Source organism: Lacerta agilis, chromosome 10, assembly GCF_009819535.1.
Source record: "Lacerta agilis isolate rLacAgi1 chromosome 10, rLacAgi1.pri, whole genome shotgun sequence".
Classification (NCBI taxonomy): domain Eukaryota; kingdom Metazoa; phylum Chordata; class Lepidosauria; order Squamata; family Lacertidae; genus Lacerta; species Lacerta agilis.
Genome location: NC_046321.1, coordinates 44,894,120 through 44,916,053, shown reverse-complemented (window position 1 = coordinate 44,916,053; position 21,934 = coordinate 44,894,120). Strand labels below are relative to the sequence as shown.

General features: G+C 42.9%; 1 protein-coding gene across 1 annotated transcript in view; it reads right to left on the bottom strand.

Annotated features, from left to right (window-relative positions):
- Positions 1-19,370, bottom strand: part of PPM1H (protein phosphatase, Mg2+/Mn2+ dependent 1H) — an 81,440-nt gene extending 62,070 nt beyond the window's left edge. Inside the window, exon 1 of the mRNA XM_033162736.1 lies at positions 18,975-19,370. Within this exon, the coding sequence (XP_033018627.1) occupies positions 18,975-19,252 (278 nt within the window). The 5' untranslated portion in view covers positions 19,253-19,370. The remainder of the gene's footprint in view (positions 1-18,974) is intronic.
- Positions 19,371-21,934: the final 2,564 nt, after the last annotated feature.

The window sequence follows — 21,934 nt, the reverse complement described above, 5'->3', positions numbered from 1 at the left end:
GCTGCTTATATGTACAACAGGGCTGTGCCAAATGCTTACCCTGTTAACATGTTTGGTAAATTTCCCCAGAAAGACACAGTACAGTGGTACCTCGCAAGACGAAATTAATTCGTTCTGCGAGTGCTGTCGTATAGCGAAAATTTCGTCTTGCGAAGCACCAACGAGGGAAGAGCGGTTTGACGAAAAAAAAGGAAAAAAAATCGTGAAAATTTTTCGTCTTGCGAGGCAAGCCCATAGGAAAATTTGTCTTGCGAGTCAGCCTTTCGCTAGCGAATGCCTTTCGTCTAGCGAGTTTTTCGTCTAGCGAGGTACCACTGTAGTCCATTTCTTCACTGCTATTTCCAGTTCTTCTGACCCCAATACTGTTGCGACACTACCACCATCCCTGGGCTTTGTTCTTCCCTAGTGATTCTAGCCTAGGATTTCCCAAACTTGGGTCTCCAGCTGTTTCTGAACTACAACTCCCATCATTCCTAGATAGCAGGACCAGTGGTCAGGGATGATGGGAACTGTAGTCCAAAAACGGCTGGTGACCCAAGTTTGGGAAACCCTGCCCTAGTCAATGAAGCATAGTATAATAAAAAAAAATAATGACCTCACAATGCTATGGAGCTAATCAGATTTGGCCAGGCATGGGAAACATGGAGTTAAATTGTGTTTTTCTTAATGTGCATAGGATAGCAGCTTTAAGCCACTGTGTTTGGGGCTTGCACAATTTATTATTATTGTTATTTTATTTTCTTACATTTATATCCCGGCTTTCTACCATCAAAAACTCCAGGGTAATGTACCTTTGGTTCTCGGGCAGCCTCCCATCCCAATTCGGTTGAAGAAACTCACATCAATACATACTTCCACATGTGGTGGGAGTGCCCCAAAATCCAAACATTCTGGACAACAACCACACAAGAAATATGTAAAATAACCAAGCAAGTGTTAGAAACCACCAAGAGTTGGTCTTACTAAACATCTTCCAAGACAATAATGCCCACTTACAACACAAAGAACTCATAATCCATCTACTCTCAGCAGCCAGAAACATCATAACCAGACACTGGAAAGACCTGACAGGAGCAAACATGGACCAATGGTACCAAGTAGTATGGGAAACAGCCCTACTAGAAAAACTAACCAGTAACCTGAAACTGACACGGGGACAAACAGAAGAAGACACCTTCACCCCGGTATGGTTCCCCTTCATCACACACACAGCCCAACAAGACAATGACAAAAATCTACCGACAGCATACAAATCAATATGGCTAACCTGATCCATAACACCCACCAACCCCACTCACAGAGGAAACCAAAGATCACCACAGCCAACCACAAATGAACAATCACACCCTACGCCAACCCTGACCTCTCTCACTGCCAAAGGAGCACAAGCGAACAACAGAGAACCTACACAAACAACGCTGACCCCAAACCCTACTCATATTAAGTAAAATAAAAACATCGTCACCCCACCCCACCTATCTCCCCATCCCACCCACCTCTCCCCCCTCGTCTTCCTAATGTCTCAACAAAAACTGATTTGTAAAAATGTTATATGGAAAAATACAAGAAAGACACTGCACTACCTTTGTAAATCAAGAAAATCTTTAATAAAAATATTTAAAATAAAATAAAATACAGACCTCTCCACAGAAGCAGCATGGATAAGGCACTGCCTAGACCTCATAAAGGTGGGAAATTTGAGAACTTGGAACGACATCTACATGCACAGAACAGTTCTTCTGCAACCAGAGATAACAAGTTCAAACTGCCAACTGAATGAGTAGTTTTTTAATAAAAAAAAACCTGTGTAAAACCCAGTTGTAAAGATTGCCTTAATACACCTAGCTATGCGTTTGAATTTACAGCACCCACGCAAAGAAAAAAATGTAAAATGAAGTTAAGCTCTAATCATATGTGCTACTTTCTGCAGTCGATTTACATAATTCCATGTAATTAATTAATTTTTACTGCTCTACACTAAATGCTTTGAAGTTGCGTTCCCGTCTCCTCTGTGAATTTCCAGTAGCAGTTTTACTATATGAGGAAGGGTTTGGAATCAGTAGCCGTGGGATTAAAAAAAAAACCACCCCAGGATAAGCAACTACTGAACTGTGAAAAATATATATGCCGTGGTAAGAAAATTCTTTATAAAAACAGAGGGTTTGAGCTTTGTATTCAGACTTTACTTTGTTAATCTAATGCCCTATTGCACAATCTCTTCTGCAGGACCATTTCCCATGTTAATTCAGTTGAGTCATAATCATTAGGGTTATATATATATATATATATATATATATATATATATATATATATATACCTCCCCCTGCCTGTGTGCACACACATCCTATGGATGTCACCAAAGAAGGGGGGGGGAGAATGACTTCCCGATTCTGTAGATGTAAAGAACTAGCTTGCCACCCATCGTCAGATGGAAAGAAATCTGGATGCCTATAAAAGCAGACGGAAACCAAAGTGTTGCTCTAATTTATTATTTAACATGCTGCAAGCAGCATTAAGGCTTACAATTGCCAAACAGCAATAATTGACTCCAGAAGGAACTTCAACAACTCCCCTGAACTGCCAACTCTACCGGGCTTGCTCCATCTAATATTAAGCTGGCTGTGTTTATTTTTAACGTGTGATCAGTGCTTCTCATTCAATAGTATGCTTCCCTTCCTACAATTTAAAAAAAAAATGCCGCAGGAAAATGGGTGGTGGGATTTTTTACTTTTAAAAGCTCTTGTAATAGAGCTTCCAAAATAGAGCTGCTCATCAAATTGTGATTGCTTTATTATGTGAACTGATGGAATAGATTCACTTTCAGCTGATAATTCTGTACTTCATTTAATTTTTTTTTAAAGCCTTGCTGCAAACCAGTAGAATTCTGCAAATGCATATGAAATCCACAAATATATTGTCTTACCCACCCAGTCACCTTAAGGAATCGTAGTTGGTAGAATTTCAAGATAGGATTCAGCATATATATTTCTTACCAAATGTAATTTCCATGATGGCATAGATCAGGGCTTCTGACCACATTTGATGACTGTGTGCCATCAACATTCTAGCTCGAATATTCAGCTGCTTTTTTCTTTTTTAAGGATATTAATCTGGATTTCAGAAATGATTGCTAACTCTCAAATGCAGAGAATTTCCTGCGCCAGCAGATCTAACTCTGATTGCATCACTGCATGGATATAAATCTGTATTCCTCCACTTTTTATCAGTTTTGGGGGGGGATTAGATGAAGATTTTAGAAATTATAAACCTTAACAGTAAGGCAGCTAAAATCCATCCTCAAGAGCTATGTATAGATTTGATTCCTGTAAAGCAAGAGAACCATAAAACAGGATGTCAAAGCAAATACTCATCTCCCCCCTTATAAAACTGTAGCTGAGCTACAGGAATGAAGGTAATGAGGGATTGTGATTAAGAGGGTGATGGAGCTCGGGGGTCCAGACTTGCAAATCTAAGATGGGCCTGTTAGTATGTCCTGTGCTGCTTGAGGAGGGAGAGTAGGAGGGGTTGGGTAAGGTTATGTGACCACCATATACTGTATTGGACCGAATATAAGCCGCACCTTTAAAATTCAAGGGGGGGGAAGAAAAAAAGACAATACCAGAATATAAGCCGCTCCCTTAAAATTCCACAGGCACTCACACCTGTTCCGTTTTACCATATGTCTGTTTCAGCACCGATATCATAAAAGCCAATTTTTGTAAGGTTGCAAATTTAAGCTGCACTTTAACTTTTCATGGTCAGAATTTGGGAGGAAAAGTGAGGCTTATATTCAGGCCAATACGGTAACCATACAACCTTTAGAAGACGTCTGAAGGCAGCCCTGTAAGTGTATAGGGAAGGTATTTTAAATGTTTATTGTTTTATTTTGTTTTTATATATGTTGGAAACTGCCCAGGGTAGCTGGGGCAACCCAGTCAGATGGGTGGGATATTATTATTATTATTATTATTATTATTATTATTATTATTATTAAAAAATAAGACATCCTTATTTTAATTGGATAAATGTTGGACGGTATGGAATACAGAAGCTTTCCTTCATGTACGAAAGTAAGCAGTCTATTTTTCTTTGCTTTTGCAAGAGCAAAAAAAGAAAAGAGACAGGCGAACAGCTACTAAAGCCAAACAACTCAAATATTTATTCAAACACTAAAGCAGCAAAACATATGGCTGTATGTCTGGAAAAGCTCTAAAAACAAGATGTGTGGTTTCTTATGTTAAAATGATAATAATAATAATAATAATAATAATAATAATAATAATAATAATAATGCAGGCATGTGCAAAATACAGAAACTGCAAAAGGAGTAAATATATTTGTCCTCTAATCTGGAAGTATTCCCGGATGTTCTGGCAACATTTTATCTTTTCTTTTCACACCTCAATAGCTCACACTGGCCCCCTGTGACTTGTTACACATGTCTCAAAAACTGAGACGTGTGAAGGGAAAACTTCCTATTGTGCTGAGGTAAAAATGGGTTCATAACCTGTGTATTATAGAGATGGCTGGTCAAAGAAGGTGGGCCTCCATAATTCAGCAGTAACATGCGCAAGTCAGTTATGCCTGCTTTACTCCTTCCCACAGTTGAAGAAACATATTGGCAGCAGGACTCCAACTGCCCTGAGGGTGCGTTTTGACATGGGGAGAGATAAAAACCAAGCACCTTACAACAGGTCAGGATCAAAGGGGGTCTGTCACCCATTTGGTCACACCAGGAGGCCATTTGAAGATGGGATTGGCACTCCACTGGAATTCACTGATAAATGGCAGAAGGACACCAGTGAGGTAAGGAAGTGGAGATCTCCCAGGGCGAGAAACTAGGAAAGGAAAGGAAAGCACCTAGGTGAGAGCTGGATGGAGGGTCTGCCATTTTGCTGATTAACAGCTAGTTTTGCTGAAGAAAGCATATACAGTGGTACTTTGGGTTACAGACGCTTCAGGTTACATACACTTAAGGTTACAGACTCCGCTAACCCAGAAATAGTACCTCAGGTTAAGAACTTTGCTTCAGGATGAGAACAGAAATCGTGCAGCGGCAGCCCCATTAGTTAAAGTGGTACCTCTGGTTAAGAACAGTTTCAGATTAAGAACAGACCTCCAGAACTAATTAAGTTCTTCACCCAAGGTACCACCAAGGTGTGTGTATGTGTGTAGAAAAGCTACCCAGATGTTGAAGATAAACCATTAACCATGTTTTACTGTGATGTACGAACTAGGCCAAAGCATGAAGATGACTTTGGTTTATACATGAAAACAAACAATTATGGCACATCACATCCCGAAGACCTGATAGGTAGACACTGGGAGCAGACTGATCCTTCAGACCCATAGTAACCCATTTCTGTGCTGTAAAAAAAAATGCCTTGGGAGTCCCCTCCCCCCCCCGCTGTCTAGATTGAAAAGAGAGTGCGATATTCCTCTCTTGAGCAGCAGAGATTCTACTTTGCAAGTCAGAGAAGGCACTCTAAGCATCACACTAATAATCTCTTTGACAATGGCACCTTGATAAGGAATGTCAGCTGGGTTTTGATGTGTGTGGTTCTTTTTATATATATAAAAAAACAACCCTGCTGTCACTGGAGCTGTTCTGGGAAAAGACATCTCTAGCTTCTGTGCAGCTTCACTAGTTTCAATCAATTAGTGTCTCAATCATAACCCCATTTGGAGTAAAAAAAAAAAAAATTTAAACCACAATTTTCACAGCCACTAATAAGGCTAGCATGTTGTTGTTGTTGTTGTTGTTGTTAATTTATTTCTACCTCGCCCATCTGGCTGGGTTCCCCAAACACTCTGGGCAGTTTTCAACAGAACATTAAAAACAGAATAAAACTTCTAACATTAAAAACTTCCCTAAACAGGGCTGCCTTCAGATGTCTTCTAAAAGTTGGATAGTTGTTTATTTCCTTGACATCTAATGGGAGGGCATTCCACAGGGCGGGCGCCACTACCGAGAAGGCCCTCTGCCTGGTTCCCTGTAACTTCACTTCTCGCAGGGAGGGAACCGCCAGAAGCCCCTCAGCACTGGACCTCAATGTCCGGGCTGAACGATGATGGTGGAGATGCTCCTTCAGGTATACTGGGCCGAGGCCATTTAGGACTTTAAAGGTCAGCACCAACATTTTGAATTGTGCTTGGAAATGTACTGTGAGACAACGTAGGTTTTTCAAGACCGGTCTTATATGGTCTTGGTGGCCACTCCCAGTCACCACCTAGCTGCCGCATTCTGGATTAGTTGTAGTTTCCAGGACACATTCAAAGGTAGCCCCACGTAGAGTGCGTTGCAGTAGTCCAAGCAGGAGATAACTAGAGCATGCACCACTCTGACGAGACAGTCTGTGGGCAGGTAGGGTCTCAGCCTGCGTACCAGATAGAGCTGGTAGACAGCTGCCCTGGACACAGAATTGACCTGCGCCTCCATGGACAGCTGTGAGTCCAAAATGACTCCCAAGGCAGTGTACCTTCTCCTTCAGGGGCACAGTTGCCCCATTCAGGACCAGGGAGGCCCCCACACTCACCCACCCCGTCCCCCCAAAACAGTACTTCTGTCTTGTCAGGATTCAACCTCAATCTGTTAGCTGCCATCCATCCTCCAGGCACTCACTCTATTCTAAGTACTGCTGGCAATGCTGCATGAAGACCAGGATTTCTGCTTATAAACATCTACCCGCAGTACCATCATTGATGTTTTGCTGCTAGCTAACAATCCTATGGATATGTGGAAAGCAATAATCAATGAAGTACTGCGACTATGTTTACTGGCACAGATGTCTTATTGACTGCAACCAACTTTCTTCCTAATGCCATTTCAAATCCAAGTGTTAACAACTTTATAAACTCTCTTTCTTCGGAGCCGCCATTCTCAGAGGATAACGTCTCATTTCGCTTGCACTGACAAACAATATTACAAGGCAGCCATTTAGCAAGGAAGATAACTTGAAGTAGCAATAATTGATATGAAGCAGTCATAAATCCGTAATGACAACTGGGACACATAAGCAGTATATTACTTACGGGGGAGAAAAAATAAGAGATTTCAAGTACAGCAAGAGAAGGGAAGGATGAGAGGGAGAGTTGCCAACTCTTCTAGCTACTCATTATACAAAACAAAAGCTTTCTCCTAATATTCACTCTCTGGCTGCCTGTCAAGATAATGTGACCCTCAGAATCTTGAAGGTCAAAACCACATTGAAAGAAGCCTTCTTCAATCTGGATCCTTCCAGATATTTTGGACTCCCAACTCCCATAATTAATTACCACCGACTAATACTTTGGCCACCTCATGAGAAGAGAAGACTCCCTGGAAAAGACCCTGATGTTGGGAAAGATGGAGGGAACAAGGAGAAGGGGACAACAGAGGACGAGATGGTTGGACAGTGTTCTCAAAGCTACCAACATGAGTCTGACCAAACTGCGGGAGGCAGTGGAAGACAGGAGTGCCTGGCGTGCTCTGGTCCATGGGGTCACGAAGAGTCAGACACAACTAAATAACTAAACAACAACATGGGAGTTGGGAACACTACAATACTTAGAGGCAACCAAGTTGAGGAAGGCTGGGAAACATGTACCCTTCTCGGGGTCTTGTGTAAGGTGCCAGCCCAAATCCAGTATCAAGAGTTACCACTATCAGAAGCCAACATTCCGTGCTCAGGAACAGATTCCACAGCACAACTCACCCATTAATACTGCCATTTATGGAGGCTACTCCCGTGTTCCACCTGCAAGAATGCTTGAAGAATTAAACGGCTATGAAATACCTGCAACTCCTTTGAAGATCAAGTTCACTGTGACATAATGTTACAAACATGTGAAAGGGGGTCCAAGTCATTGTTTCAGTCCACTTGCTCACAAGCTCCTTTTCAATGACTCAAAGTAGAAGCAGACAATGAGTTTCGAAATAAATCCCATCCAAACAGCATTTTATCATAGCCAATCCAAAATCCCACAAATAGATGCAAGTATCTTGATGTAGTTCTAACTGAGGTGGTGGGACCTGCAGAAAAGGCTGCACTGTTGAGACATTTCCAAAAATCCTCTAGAGCAGGGAATGAGGCAAGACAGATTAGGATCTACTGGGTAATTTTGCAGTACGGGTTTGCCATGGGTTTCTAACTCTCAACTGTCTAACAGTAATAACAATGAAAAACTCCGTTCCTCCTTCCAAATTAGCTGCTGGAAAAAAGACACTTGGAGGAAGAACAAGGGGTCTGTTTTTTGTGAAAGGACTTGTGAGCTTGGTTCTGGTGTGAGTACAGGTATCTGGGTTAAACATGTGCTCTGAGGCACCCTTCTTCCTGGCTCCTTAGCACATAGCTATTCACCTAAGAAACTATTCTGTACCTAGTCAGGTGCAAGGCGCATTTTGTACTCGACTATCAGCCACTCGCAACCAAGTGAAGATGCCTGGGTGCCAGGACAGCACATGACATATCCACCATCTAGAGGTACATGCCTGGGGATCATTGGATCTTGACTGTTTGCACACACTAATACCACATCCTGTAGAATTTTATCAGTCATCTGCATAGTCAGTATGAATTTCAGGAACCAAAATGCTTTCTCTGTGCAGCCTGAGCAGAAACAATGAACAACACTATAGCTAATTGTTGTAGCTTCACTTACCCCACCCACCCTGCTCATAGCTGTAGTGTAAAGAATATTCTTATGTTACGAATGGTCTGTCACCATTAAGAAAAAGAGGGAGGTACAGGCCAATAGATTTGGGAACTGTCCCTGGATAAAGTGACTGTTCTTGTTTAAGTTCTTAAAATACTTACCGGTAACCTAGCTCAAGGTTGTCATCTGTTTAACTGAGAATCAATCACAGTCAGTCCATCATTTGAAAAATAAGACTTTAGAGCCATCTTGCCCCAAAATGGCAACATTCAGTTTTGGCGACTGTAACTTTGGTTTATAGAGCTATTTGGCACCTAGCTTATATACTGTATCTGAGTTTGTAACACTGCAAGTAAAAAAACAACAACACCACAAAGTATCTCAGAAGCCTTGATACAGAGAGCAAGAATACAGTAACTAATCTGAAAGCTATAGGAATCACACAACCCTCAAAAGCTTAAGACCGACAACGTCTAATACTGTACATCACAGCGTCTAATATATCAAACGTCTAATATATCACATAGGGAATATGACACAGATCAGCCTCTTCCATCACTTACATATTCCAGTCTGCAATGATAAAACAGTTATTTTAACTAGACATTTTATTGTTCTTCCACTGGATATCTCACATTTGTAAAATGTGACCTCAGCACTTAGGCCACATCTTTTAAACAATTGTGCATAATATTTTGAAGTTTTTAGCCCATGCCACTGTGCAAAGAGACAGTTTTGAGTCCCAGTTCAGTCAGTCTTAGAAATATAAGTGGGATGTGGGTGGCGCTGTGGTCTAAACCTCTTGGGCTTGCTGATCCAAAAGTCAGCAGTTTGAATCCCCACGACGGAGTGAGCTCCTGTTGCTCTGTCCCAGCTCCTGCCAGTTCAAAAGCATACCAGTGCAAGTAGATAAATAGGTACCACTGTGGCAGGAAGGTAAACAGCATTTCCATGTGCCCTGGCTTCCATCATGGTGTTCTGTTGAGCCAGAAGAGGTTTAGTCATGCTGGCCACATGACCCTGAAAGTGAGATGAGCGCCTCAACCCCATAGTTGCCTTTGAATGGACTTGACCACCCAGGGGCCCTTTACCTTTTTACCTTAGAAATATACCACAGTTTTGAATATACAAAATATTCTGACTGACACTCAAATACGCTAATATAATATGGCAGCTGATTACCAGTTTCAAAGAACTACTGTGAGCTGGAGAGGTGTCATGGAGAGGTGTCATGGTAACCTTCTGGAGAGATGTGGTGTCATGAATAAGTTTTAATACTGGGTGGCATCGTATTTACTTCATGTAAATGAATGCCAACGCATAAACTATAATGCATGAACATTATTGGTGAACTGGTGTTTCTCCACTGCTGTCATCACAACGGGCTCTGAAGTGAGCTCTCATGTTGAGCCAGATTCGCTTTGGAGGCGCCTCCCTGTTTCATTGCCCACAACTCCCTGCCAAAGCAAAAAAAAAAATCTCTGTTCAGTGGGAGTGAGCATTTAGGAGCTGCTGTGTCAACTGCCTAACTCCTTTCCCCACAGAACAAGGGCTTTGATTGTAAACTCTCCACGGCTCTCGGGAATCCATCAGCCTATGGGGTGGGTTATCTAAATAAGCTCACCACCCCATGGCAGACTGTGTGTCTAAATCTCACTGGGAAGTGCTCCAATCATGACAACAGTGTGCTTTCCCATTTTTCAAACCAATGCATTCCTACTTAGCTATCTACCACTTGCTCACATACATTTTGGTAAAACACACCAATTCATAATTTTATAACAAACCTCCATCATGCCCCGTTTATAGTTTTTCCTCAAACCAAAATGCCCCAAACATTGGAGCCTTTCTTGCTTCAATGCAGTCATTCCCATTCAGACTCTTTCCTTATCCCTAACCTGCCATTTTCTTTCTTTTACAACCCCTACTGTACACTGGGTAGACACTTTCAGTGAATTACCCAACATTCAAAACACTGTTGATTCTTTTGGATGCCAATTCCTATTTGCCCGCACCTGTACAGCTATGCTAACAATCTCTCTCTCTCTCTCTTGCATATTCACAACCAGTTCAGACCTCTTCAGAGCATGGGAAGATTTTTTTCCTTTCTGTCCCAGTGAACTTACTTGCATTAAATATAATTTGCACTTTCGTTCACTCAGTTTGGAGATACCATTCCAACATTCTTGACAATCTGCTTCTGAATCCATTCAGGGACCATCTGATAATTTGGCCACTTCATTGCTCATTCTGACTCTGGATCATTTAAAAAAAAATAAGTTTAATAGCACTGGTACCACTTGGATCCTTCAGAGTCTCAACTCCTTCCCCTGTCTCCCACAGAAAATTTCTTGTGTGATTTTTCTTCTACCATTTAACAGATACAGAAGAGGATATGTTAAATTTACACAGGAGCTTTTGGTGAGGAAGTATGGATTTCCAACAAAGCTTTTGACAATTTGCCCAAGAATATAACAGTGACAATTTATACAGCTTGCTAATACTGTCAAAGGACTCCTAAAGATGGATGAGGTGAAGTTTCACACTTTTGTTATTTTCTGCATCTCTCTGCTTACAACTCCTATGAATGTAGAAATTGTATAGGCTTCTGTGTGCACAAATTTAATTTTAAGGAAATAATTATAATTTTATCTAGTCCTGTCTTTGATATCTTGCCCTACCAGTGTTCAAAACTCATCCATGAGTTTTCCATTGCTGTATTTATGCAGATCTTGGTTTTAGGCTTTATTTTACATTTAAATTGCCTTGTTTATTGAAGCCACCCAGAAAACTCTTATGTTGGAAAATGGCACAGAAATTCTGTAAATAAACACATTAGCTTAGGAATACAATTGGAAATAGGGGAGTAAAGCAGATGCTTTATGTGTAAAATATTAGGCATGGAACATCACTGATCCCTCTCCAAGGTAATGAAAATTCAAATATTGAGAGCACTGTAAATAATATTACAAATTCTCTGCTACTTAAAAGATACATGCCCTTTAAAGTCAAAACAAGTTAGTTGGCAAAACCAGGGAGAACTGTTACTAAGCATTGTGATGTTTTAGCAAACAAGTTCTTGGCAAGCTCCTGTAAAGTGATAATTTATATAAATATTGTATTACGTGGCTAAGCATTCTTATAGCCCAATCCTAAAGCACAGTACTTTGAAGAAAGCTACAGCTATCATCTCACCAATTCATATTGATTACTTTTTGTCCTATCCTTAAGTGATGTGGCATTAAATTGGTATCCTTTGCAAAAAAAATAAATGGAAACAACATTCAATTAAAGACCTTTCTGAGTGGACCAGGTTCAGCAGCCAAACTTGCATAACCTCCTCCAAGTGACAGATGGAAGATCTATCCTTGTGTGAACAACACATACTGCAGTGCAAAGTGTGAAAGTGACTCAGCAGGGTTGATGGCAACGTACCTCGTCCCCCTCAATGAATTGCTGGACTGTCTGTTCATAGAAACGACCGTGTGTTTATAGGGGGAAAAGAGAGAGGAAAGCTGCACTCTGGAGCATATCTGAATATCTTATTACATTAAACAAAAATAAGACCACAAAGCAAATAGTTGCCTTTACCTAGATTAACACATCCGCAAAGGTAGGGTGTTTCACACAGCTACAAGATAAAGTTCTTTAAAGAGAAGGCCAGTCCAAACAAGGCATTGTTAAAACACCAAAAACTTGGGGGTTATGCTACTAGCTTGTTTAACTAACCAGTTTGCTTAAAGCCACAGTGTATCTGGTTCAAACATAATGCTAAGCCCGGTTTCTTCAAAAATGAAAGTAAACACTGGACGAGTCCTTCTATTTGCATGTAGGGAGAGGTATGCCAGGTGGTATGTGCAATCCTCTCTGGTTGTACACATAGCATTAAACCATAGTTTAGTGTTACATGATACCAGCAAGCTGATTTTCTCAAGCCTTTTAGAAACTAAAAATTATTCTCATTCAACTTTTTACTTTCATCGCCACAGAAAATGCTAACATTGGATACAAACAATAGTGATTAGATTCCTTGCTTTCTTTTTCTGTTGCTGATAGCACCATCAAAATGACTACTAATACATTTAACTCTACTAAAGGTAAAGGTAAAGGAACCCCTGACCATTAGGTCCAGTCGTGTCTGACTCTGGGGTTGTGGTGCTCATCTCACTTTATTGGCTGAGGGAGCCGGCGTACAGCTTCTGGGTCATGTGGCCAGCATGACTAAGACGCTTCTTAGAGCAGTGCACGGAAACGCCGTTTACCTTCCCACCGAAGCAGTACCTATTTATCTACTTGCACTTTGATGTGCTTTCGAACTGCTAACTCTACTAGTACACTAAAACTTGGGTATTTCTGCCCAATATGACTTTGAGACCAAAAGCACAAAATCCTAACTGGAATCCAGAGCTCTGGACCAGAATCTGTCAGGTTAGACAAAGCAAATAAAATATATGGTTGAGCCTACTTATTTCTATCTGTGCCCCCAAGACAAGAACATGCCAAAATCATCTTTATGGGTCAGTGGAAATGTACAGCTCTTTACTAAGTTAAAAAGACTGGACGTTGTTAAGCTAGATAATGTGAAGGATCACAATTAACCACTTTGAACTTTGATAGACATAGGATCTATCAATGGTAAATGGTTAACGACTAGTGTACTAAAATGTGAGTAAATTATTGGAGGGGCAAGAGACACAGTAGAACAAGTACAGATTTTAGACTCCTAAGTGTAAATGGATCTGCTTGAAGTTTAATGATGGAAGGGTAAAGTATTAGTAAATTTCCACTTGTATCCCTTATTGAAAACTATAACAAAAAGAAAACACAAGCAAGTGTTTCAACTAGCAGGTGTGCCACTTTCTGAACTGCACTTCCAGGCTTTCTTCAGCATACAGAGATGATATCTGGAAAGCGCAGGAAGCTCGATATTGCTTTGCAATGGGTACTTTTGTTTGAAATCCATTGTCACTATTCTTCTGCAGCGCTTCCCATCATACTCCATGCATTCAATGCTTTTCGTTCAACATGGTGTCAGATTATCTTGCATGAATAGGGAAGGGCTATAGCTCAGTGGTAGAGTTATCTGCTTTGCATGCAGAAGGTCCCCAGTTCAAGCCCCAGCATCTTCAGGTAGGGCTGGAAAAGACTCCCTACCTGAAAGCCTAGAGAGCCACTGCCGGTCATTGTAGACAATACTGAGCTAGACTGACCAATGGCTTGGCTCAGTAGAAAGCAGTTTCCTGTGTCCTGAATATGAGATTATATGATTCAACACAGCCAGATTCCATGTAGCACATAGGAAGGCATCGTGTAATGATGCAAGATGCCAAGACATCACAAAGTTGACTGTGGGGGGCAGCACAATTCAACTGTTTATTCTACTGAGGGTACAAACAAAAGAAGGACAAGACAGTAGGAATTATTCCAGTGAAAGTGCCAATTATGGCTGACCCCCAAAAGTGAGTCTTGGTTTATTTATTTTTGCTTTTGTGGTTGTATATTGTAAACCACCCTGTGATCCTCAGGTGAAGGGTACCATAGAAATTTAATAAATAATATGCTATGTAAATAAATAATACACTATGTAATATTTACTCAACAACAACATCTACATGAGAAAACACAAAAAGCTATGCCTACACACAGCACCTAATGAAAGGTAAGTGTCGCCTGGTTCCTCACTATTTTCACAAAATTATTATTGCAGCCAAGTAGCATTGTGTTTTGCAGGCTTACAGTTATGCAATGCTACACCTATATCCATTAAGGGCTGGAGATCACCACACAGCAGGCCTGTGGTATAGAGAAGTACTGTCTAGACACCAGCTTTCTGTCTTTCCAAAAATAATGTAGAAACCATGCTTGCAGAAGAACAGTGCAAATTTGCGATACTGAAGTAAACAGCAAAAACTGCATTTACTTCAGCAAGGTCAATACTTTGTCCTAAAGCTATTATAATCTTAAAAGCATTCTGTCTCTCAAGTTAGTGCCACTAATTTTAATTGGATTTACTGATGAGCCTTACATTCTTAAAGGGAGGGGGAAAGAACTCATACGGGGCATTACAGTTTATCTTAAGATTCAGAGTAAAAATATAAACATTTTTTCAGTCTAACATAAAAAGAAGGAAAAGAACAAAAGAAAAAGAAAACACCATCTCAATTTATTATCTGGTTACAAGGAAGCCCTTAGCAAAAATTCTGCAGGGTCACATTCCCTTCTTAAAGTTACGAATACTTCAACAATACATGTCCACATATACGGTACTTCAAACGACCCGACCCGCCCCCCCAGAGCAGACTTGAAACAAAGCATTTTCTGTTTTGCCACACAAAACTAGATGATCATTACAAGTTACCTGAGGAATAAAACCAAAGGCCTAGCAGCAAGGAATAACCATCTCTTGTTACGATACAGAAAGGGGCGGACAGATTGTCAAAGCTTAATAGAACTCAATTCATCTGGTTGATAAAGCAACTACAAGAGAAGTTGGTCTCCCAGGCGAAGTCTTCAGTATAATGTGATTCTTCTGCAGAACCCATACCAATAGTGGTAGAGAGGGGTTTCTGAGCTAGTCTTTCAAAAGTCCCTGGGGTGAGATTTTGTTTTCTACAGAAAACCAACTTTAATCACAAACAGAATTATGAAAGGTAATAGACTACAAGTCCCAACAAAGTACACAGAAGAGCAGTTCAACAAAGTACAGTACAATATCTAAAAATTGGAGGGCATTTCATAAATATACACACAACAATCCATTTGACACAGTGTTAGAAACTCAAGATATATAATCTAATCACCAAATAGCACTTTAAGCCTAGGTTGCAGTTGCCACAATGGAATGTCTAGGCACCGTTCTTTGGTTGCAGTGGAACTTAGTAGTAGTATTCATCATCTCATTTCTATACCGCTTTGCATTTTAAAGAACAAAGCTCAAAGCAGTTTACAACACATTAAAACATCAAATGAAGCAATCCAGAATAAAACAAATTCAAGCTTCAAGGAAAATATTTCAGATCCTCCTCTAAGTGACATTTTGCTTTCCCCAGTTGCCAACCTGGCATCCATAGATCTCCATGTGGTTGCAATTGGACCCGTGCCAGTTGCAAAAACACACCCGGCACCTGGCTAATTCTTAGGACTAAATTTAATTGCAAGTGATGTGGTTATCTTTCAAGTGAATGTGCATAAGTCTCTTTATTCCACGTCCTAGAGCCTGCAATGAAAAGCAAGGAAATAATCACATGACATATTAGAGTACAGTGGTACCTCAGTTTACCAACATAATCCATTCCTGAATTCCATTCTTAAGCCAAATCTGTTCTTAAACCAAGGCGCGCTTTCCCGCCACCGGTGCCCTTCCACTGTTTGGTTTCTGTTTGAGTTTGTAAACCGAATCATTTGTAAACAGGACTGTTCTTAAACCGAGGTACCACTGTACTTGGGATAATTCCCAGTAACCTGTAAAACAGAGGGGGGGGGAACCTGCAGCCCTCCAGAGGATAGGAGTCCATCTCCCATCAACCCCAACCAGCATGGCCAATGGTTGGGGACATTTGGAGTGCCACAGCTTCCCCAGCTCTGCTGAAAAAAGTCATCATAATCCAAATTAACCTAATCCAGACTACATATAAACATTGACTGACTCCTGTGCTCTTGATAGAAACACAAACAGTCGTACGACACCCACATTACATTGAATTTGTGCAAGTGAGACCTAAAGCCCTAACTCCACTGGGGTGAAGTGACACTGTTCACTGGTGAACATAGCAAATATATGGTTTATCATTACTGGCAGCAATATCCCAACACACACAAGTCCCATTGAACTCAGCGCAACTTATTCTGAGTTCTAATTTATCTATTTCTTCTTGACGAGGGGAGATATGCAGTCACTGCTCTCATCGTATTTAATCCTGCAATGCTAAATTAAACTGTAAGTAAAATTCCAGTGAAATTTAATAATATATTTAAGTATCCACTCAGACGGGGACTTAAGTGGTTGCTTAACCTCTGGATTATGCCAAAAATGATTCTTTTGGCTGCTGGCCATCACTAAGCCCTTTTCAAGGAAACAACAGTGACATGACAAAGTGAAGTCATGAACCACAAGCAGCTACTGAATTGACCAGAAAGTTCTTCAACCATTAATCCTGCAGCATTATATTGAGAGGTCGGCTACTAACTTCATTAGACAATGTCTTCCTTCTGAACTGGCCAACAGATCTTTTTATAGTTTGCTCCCTTTTTACTGCTTAACCATTAGAGAGCCTTCAATTTATAAATAAGCATTATGAATGGAAACAAATAAAACACAGCAGTAAGATTCAATTTGGTTACTGCTGAATGCAACGCAGCGTAGCTAACCTAGACCTAATAAGGAGTTGGACAGGATCAGAGATCATCCTCATCTGCCTGCACAAACTTCATCACAGGTAAATTCTCATTTTTATTTGTGTCCAGGGCTGCAGTAACATAATCCATCCCAAAAACACCCTGGGGGAGGGTGAAGCGTTTTGCTACCAGTTCAAAAGCTGCAGCTCCCTCCCATCTTATCAAAATATGCACCCTTGCGAACAAAATCCACACATTTTATTTTAGGAGATCTCTGCTTCATTGTAAGCCTTCCACTCAGATGTTAAAAGCACACGATAAACACAAGAATGATAAAATATGGCACTTAAAACTGAAGAAGTTTGGAATCCGGAGAAAGATATGTGCACAAAAAGCTACTGTAGTCTCCTTCATTCCACCTTCCTAAATCCTGCTTCTACAGCGATAGAGTGATTCGTGTGCAGGGAGGATGGAAAATTTTGAGAATGGAACAGATCAATGACACACACTCCAGCCATCATCTTCGCAGCACAGGCCTGGAAAAGGGGGTGTGCGCTAAATGCCAGTTTCCCATTACCAAAACAGTAAGATAGCACCCAGTCTCTCTTTCTTTCTCCCTCCCTCTACTTCTCCCCATACATTCACAACACTTCCTTAAACCCCCTTCCGCATCAGTAAAAATAAACAATCCAGAGACTTGCAGAACACAGATCTACAGCAGAACAAAATGCTACACAGTCTTTGGGTGAAATCTGCACATGGAGGGGGGAAGAGGGAGAGAGAGACTCAAAGGGCAAACTTTCCACTTTTCATTTCCCTTCCCTTCTAATAAGCCCATCAAAATTACTAGACCTAGATGAGAAAATCTCAAAGAGACACATGGAGTTGCAAAACCAGATGGCGCATGATGCACATGACCCGGTCAAGGATAAGCACTTTATGGCTACAGCATTATGTATGCTTGCACCCAGGAATATGTCTCATTAAAGTCAACCGAATTTATTTCCAAGTAAATATTTACAGAGTCAGGCTGCACGTCTATGCACACCCACTTGGGAGTAAAACCTACTGGATTCAAGAGGATTGTGTTTCATATAAGTTGAAGTAAATAAGACTTAAAAGCAACTTAACTTTTTGCACCCATTCAGAACAGACAATTGAGAAGTGAAAGCTGCCCCCAATCACTTGTGGGAGAGTATTTGACCGAACCAACCCAGTGCATAACATAAGAGGACTTACCGTAACCCGAAGCAGCATTTCTCAAGGTTTCACCCTAACACCTGAAGAGCAGGGCGTTGGAGGTATGCACAGAGCACATTCTCATAACCATAAGTAGTAAATTTTGAATTTAGGAATGGGGGGGGGAGGCTTCCAAGGGAAGATGACATACACACAGCCACACTACATGAGTCCACCTGTGACCAGGCATTGACAGGATCTACCCACAGGGTGGCTGACCATTCCCTCCCAACAGAAAACCTGAAATAGCTCTCTCCCCTTGACTTCACGCCCCCATTTCCAGGGTTGAGTCAATCAAGACAGCTCAGTCCATTGAGCATGAGACTCTTAACCCTCAGGTTCCTGGGTTCGAGCCCCCCACGTTGGGCAAAAAGACCCCCGCATTGCAGGGGGTTGGGCTAGATGGCCCAAGTGGTCCCTTTCCAACTCTACGGTTCTATGGTTCTCCCAGGATGATGGGCTTCCCTCTCACTGGAGAAGTTAAGGCTATATCCATCCAACCCCGGTTGGGAAAACGAGTGTGCCGGGCTTGCTTCAGACGCTCCCCATCCAGCGCTGAGGTTCAGGCAGGTGATCCTACCCCGGCCTCTTCCCCCTTCCCGGCTGCAGCAGCGCCCTTGGAGAGGGGGCGTGGGCGCGCCTCCTCTCCAAGGCGCACCGGCAGCCGAGTGGGGGACGGGACCCTGCCGGCCGTCCTCCTCCTGCTTCGGGACCCGGCTGCTTAAGGGGTGGGAGGTGGAGGGGGGGGTCTGTGCCTGGCTACTCACTCGGCGTATCCCGTGGTCCAGGGCAGGCGCTTGGTCTCCTTGTTGAGGATGAGGATAGGCCGGGCGATGTGGTCAGCGGAGCACTCGACCTCGTCCGGAGACAGAGCCAGGAACTCGGGTCTGCCGTAAGGGAAGCGCAGCGGCAGGTCCATGCCTCCTCCACCACCACCACCGCCGCCGCCTCCTCCTCCTCCTCCACTGCCGCTGCCGTGATCCGAGCTGCCAGCCATGATGCCTCCCATGAAATTGGCCACCGCAGACTTCACCCGAGTCAGCATAGTACTCCTGCCGCCGGCCGCACCGGCGGGGCCGGGGGAAGCACCATCCAGCTCGCGCCGGGAGGCAGGCAGGCAGGCGCGCAGGGCGGCGGCGGAGCGGCGGAGCGGCGGAGTGGGAATCACGCGGCTGAGGCAGCCGCCGCTGCTGCTGCTGCTCCCGCTCCCGCCGACGCGGCCAGCGCCGTCCCTGCAGGAGAGGCGCTGCTGCTTCCGCAATGGAGGAGCCGCTGCATGGAGCAAAGCGGGTGTTCAGCACGGGCAGGGGCGAGCGCGCAGCCACAGAGCCCCGAGCTGGACGCCGCACCGTCGCCGGGGAGCGCTCCTCATGGCGGTGGGGGCGGCGGCGTCGAGTGGGTCCCGGTTCCTCCCTTCTTCTCCTCTTCCTCCTCTTCTTTCCCACAGCCCGGATTGCCGAACTCGACCCGAGCGGCTGGAGCGGCTGCTGCCTTCGCCGAGTCACGTGACGATAATAAGCTCGCCGACGACGACGCGGGAACTTCCTGCTCCGTGAGCTGCAGAGGCAGGCGGGGGACTCGGCCCCGAAGATCCTGCGGCAACAGAGACGCCTCTCTCGCGCCCTCCTCCCCTGTGCGGGTTGGCGTAGCGGGAGAAACGCGCTGGAAGATCAAGGGGCGGGGAACACCAGAGGAGCAGGCGAGGAGGTCTCCCGCCCTGGTGTGCAGACCGAGGAGACAACGCCACGAGGGAGCCTCCCCCCCCCCACTAAAATATTTGAATGGGCCGGCTCCCCCCCACACACACGTATTTCAAATTAAAGATACCCACTTTCAAATTTGGGGGTGCAATGTCATACATAGTAAAGAGTAAAGCAAGGCCCTTTATATGATGGCACATAAGGTCATCATTTGTTTGTCTCACTTTTAGTAGGCTACAAGAAATCTTGGGGAAATGTGGAGGGTCTGATCATGGGCATTGCCATTCAAATAGGGGGGTATGCCGTGTCATGTGATTGATTATGCGGGGCAGTGCTTACCTGAGCCCTGTCCCCCATATTTTAGTCAAATTGGCACCCCTGGTGGCAGACCTACATTTTGGGGGGCCCTGAAGCTGGAACTGTTATGGGGACCCCATGGCAAGCAGCAGTGAGGTCTGAGTGAGCGCTGTCGTCTCCTTCAGTGGGGTTGTTCCACGCAGCTCAAAACACCTTTACAACATCTGTGCCTGTACTACTGACTCTCCAACTTTGGCATTGCTGAAACATATAAACTCACAAAAATAGACAATTGAGTTGTGTGCATGAGTCAAGTTGGGTCTAGTAGACGCAAGAAATTAAAGCAATGTGAACCAGAGTCCCTTTTGAGATTCCTCCAAGGTTAGGGGCCCTGAAGCTTAAGCTTTATTGGTTTTATAGTTTTGTATTCCTGCTTTGGGATCAAGAGCAAGCCCTCAACCTACATATAACAGGCAAGAGTTAGCAGAGCAAAGCCTACATACATGTATACTCAGAAGTAAGACCTATTTCAGTTGGACTTTCTCCCAGGTGGGATTGCAGCCTATAGAAGTGAGCAGCCTGAAGGTATTTATTAGGGGCGAAGGTGCCTTATCCCAAGGAAGGTTATTTGTTCATCAACTTGCGGTAGTTTGTGCATTCTGGCCTCAGCTCTCCAGGCTATGGGTGGAAAGTGGACTTTTAACTGTAGGTATGAACTGGGGCCTTGGGGGCCCCATTGGTTTACCAATGAGCTATTGTGCCCCCTTATAAAATCATTTTGTGCCTTTTATTAGTTTTAGTCTCCTACACCTCCCTGCACCTCCATTCTTCTAAAGTGGCTCACAATTCCAAATACAGTGGACGTACAAATACTGTTTACGTACTTAGTTCATTTCAGAGGTCCGTTCTTAACCTGAAGCACCACTTTAGCTAATGGGACCTCTTGCTGCCTCTGCGCCGCCAGAGCACGATTTCTGTTCTTATCCTGAAGCAAAGTTCTTAACCTGAAGCGTTATTTCTGGGTTAGTGGAGTATGTAACCTGAAGCGCATGTAACCTGAAGCGTATGTAACCCGAGGTAACCACCTCAGTTTATGTTGTTGAAAAGCAGAGCTTACTACTAATAGTTTTTACCTACCTGATGACTCAATAGTGCACCCACCGATACATACCATACCCTGCCATGAAAGAAGACAGAAGGCTGCATGCAGAAATATGAATGCTAAAAAGACAACATAGAGGCAACATGGTGGAAATATTTAAAAATATCAAAACAGGAGTTTCATATGGCACTTGCTCATAACAAATGGGATCGGTTTCAAGCTTCCTACAAGCTGTTCTTTCATACAAAAATGACAACATATATAGAACACAATGTGCTTTCTCGCTTTCGCCATATTCACACCATACATCTAAAGTAATATGATAAGACTTTGAGTAGTTGTGGAATTATTGTTGTTGTTGTTGTTGTTGTTGTTGTTGTCGTCATGAAATTCCTCTGAATAATTATTACAGTTATAGTTTGTTAAGGGTGCTGAAAGTAGTTAGGAGACCTCTATTATCCTCACAAGGCTAGAATTCCCAGAGTGATTTAACATCTAATCCCTCTTCACAGGGATCACTGGGAATTGTAGTTGACTCTTATCCAAGTCATTGACCATCCAAAGTAAGAAAATAAGGCAGAGTCATCTCAATGGTGACACCTCCTTTGTTGAATTCTCTCCAGGGAAT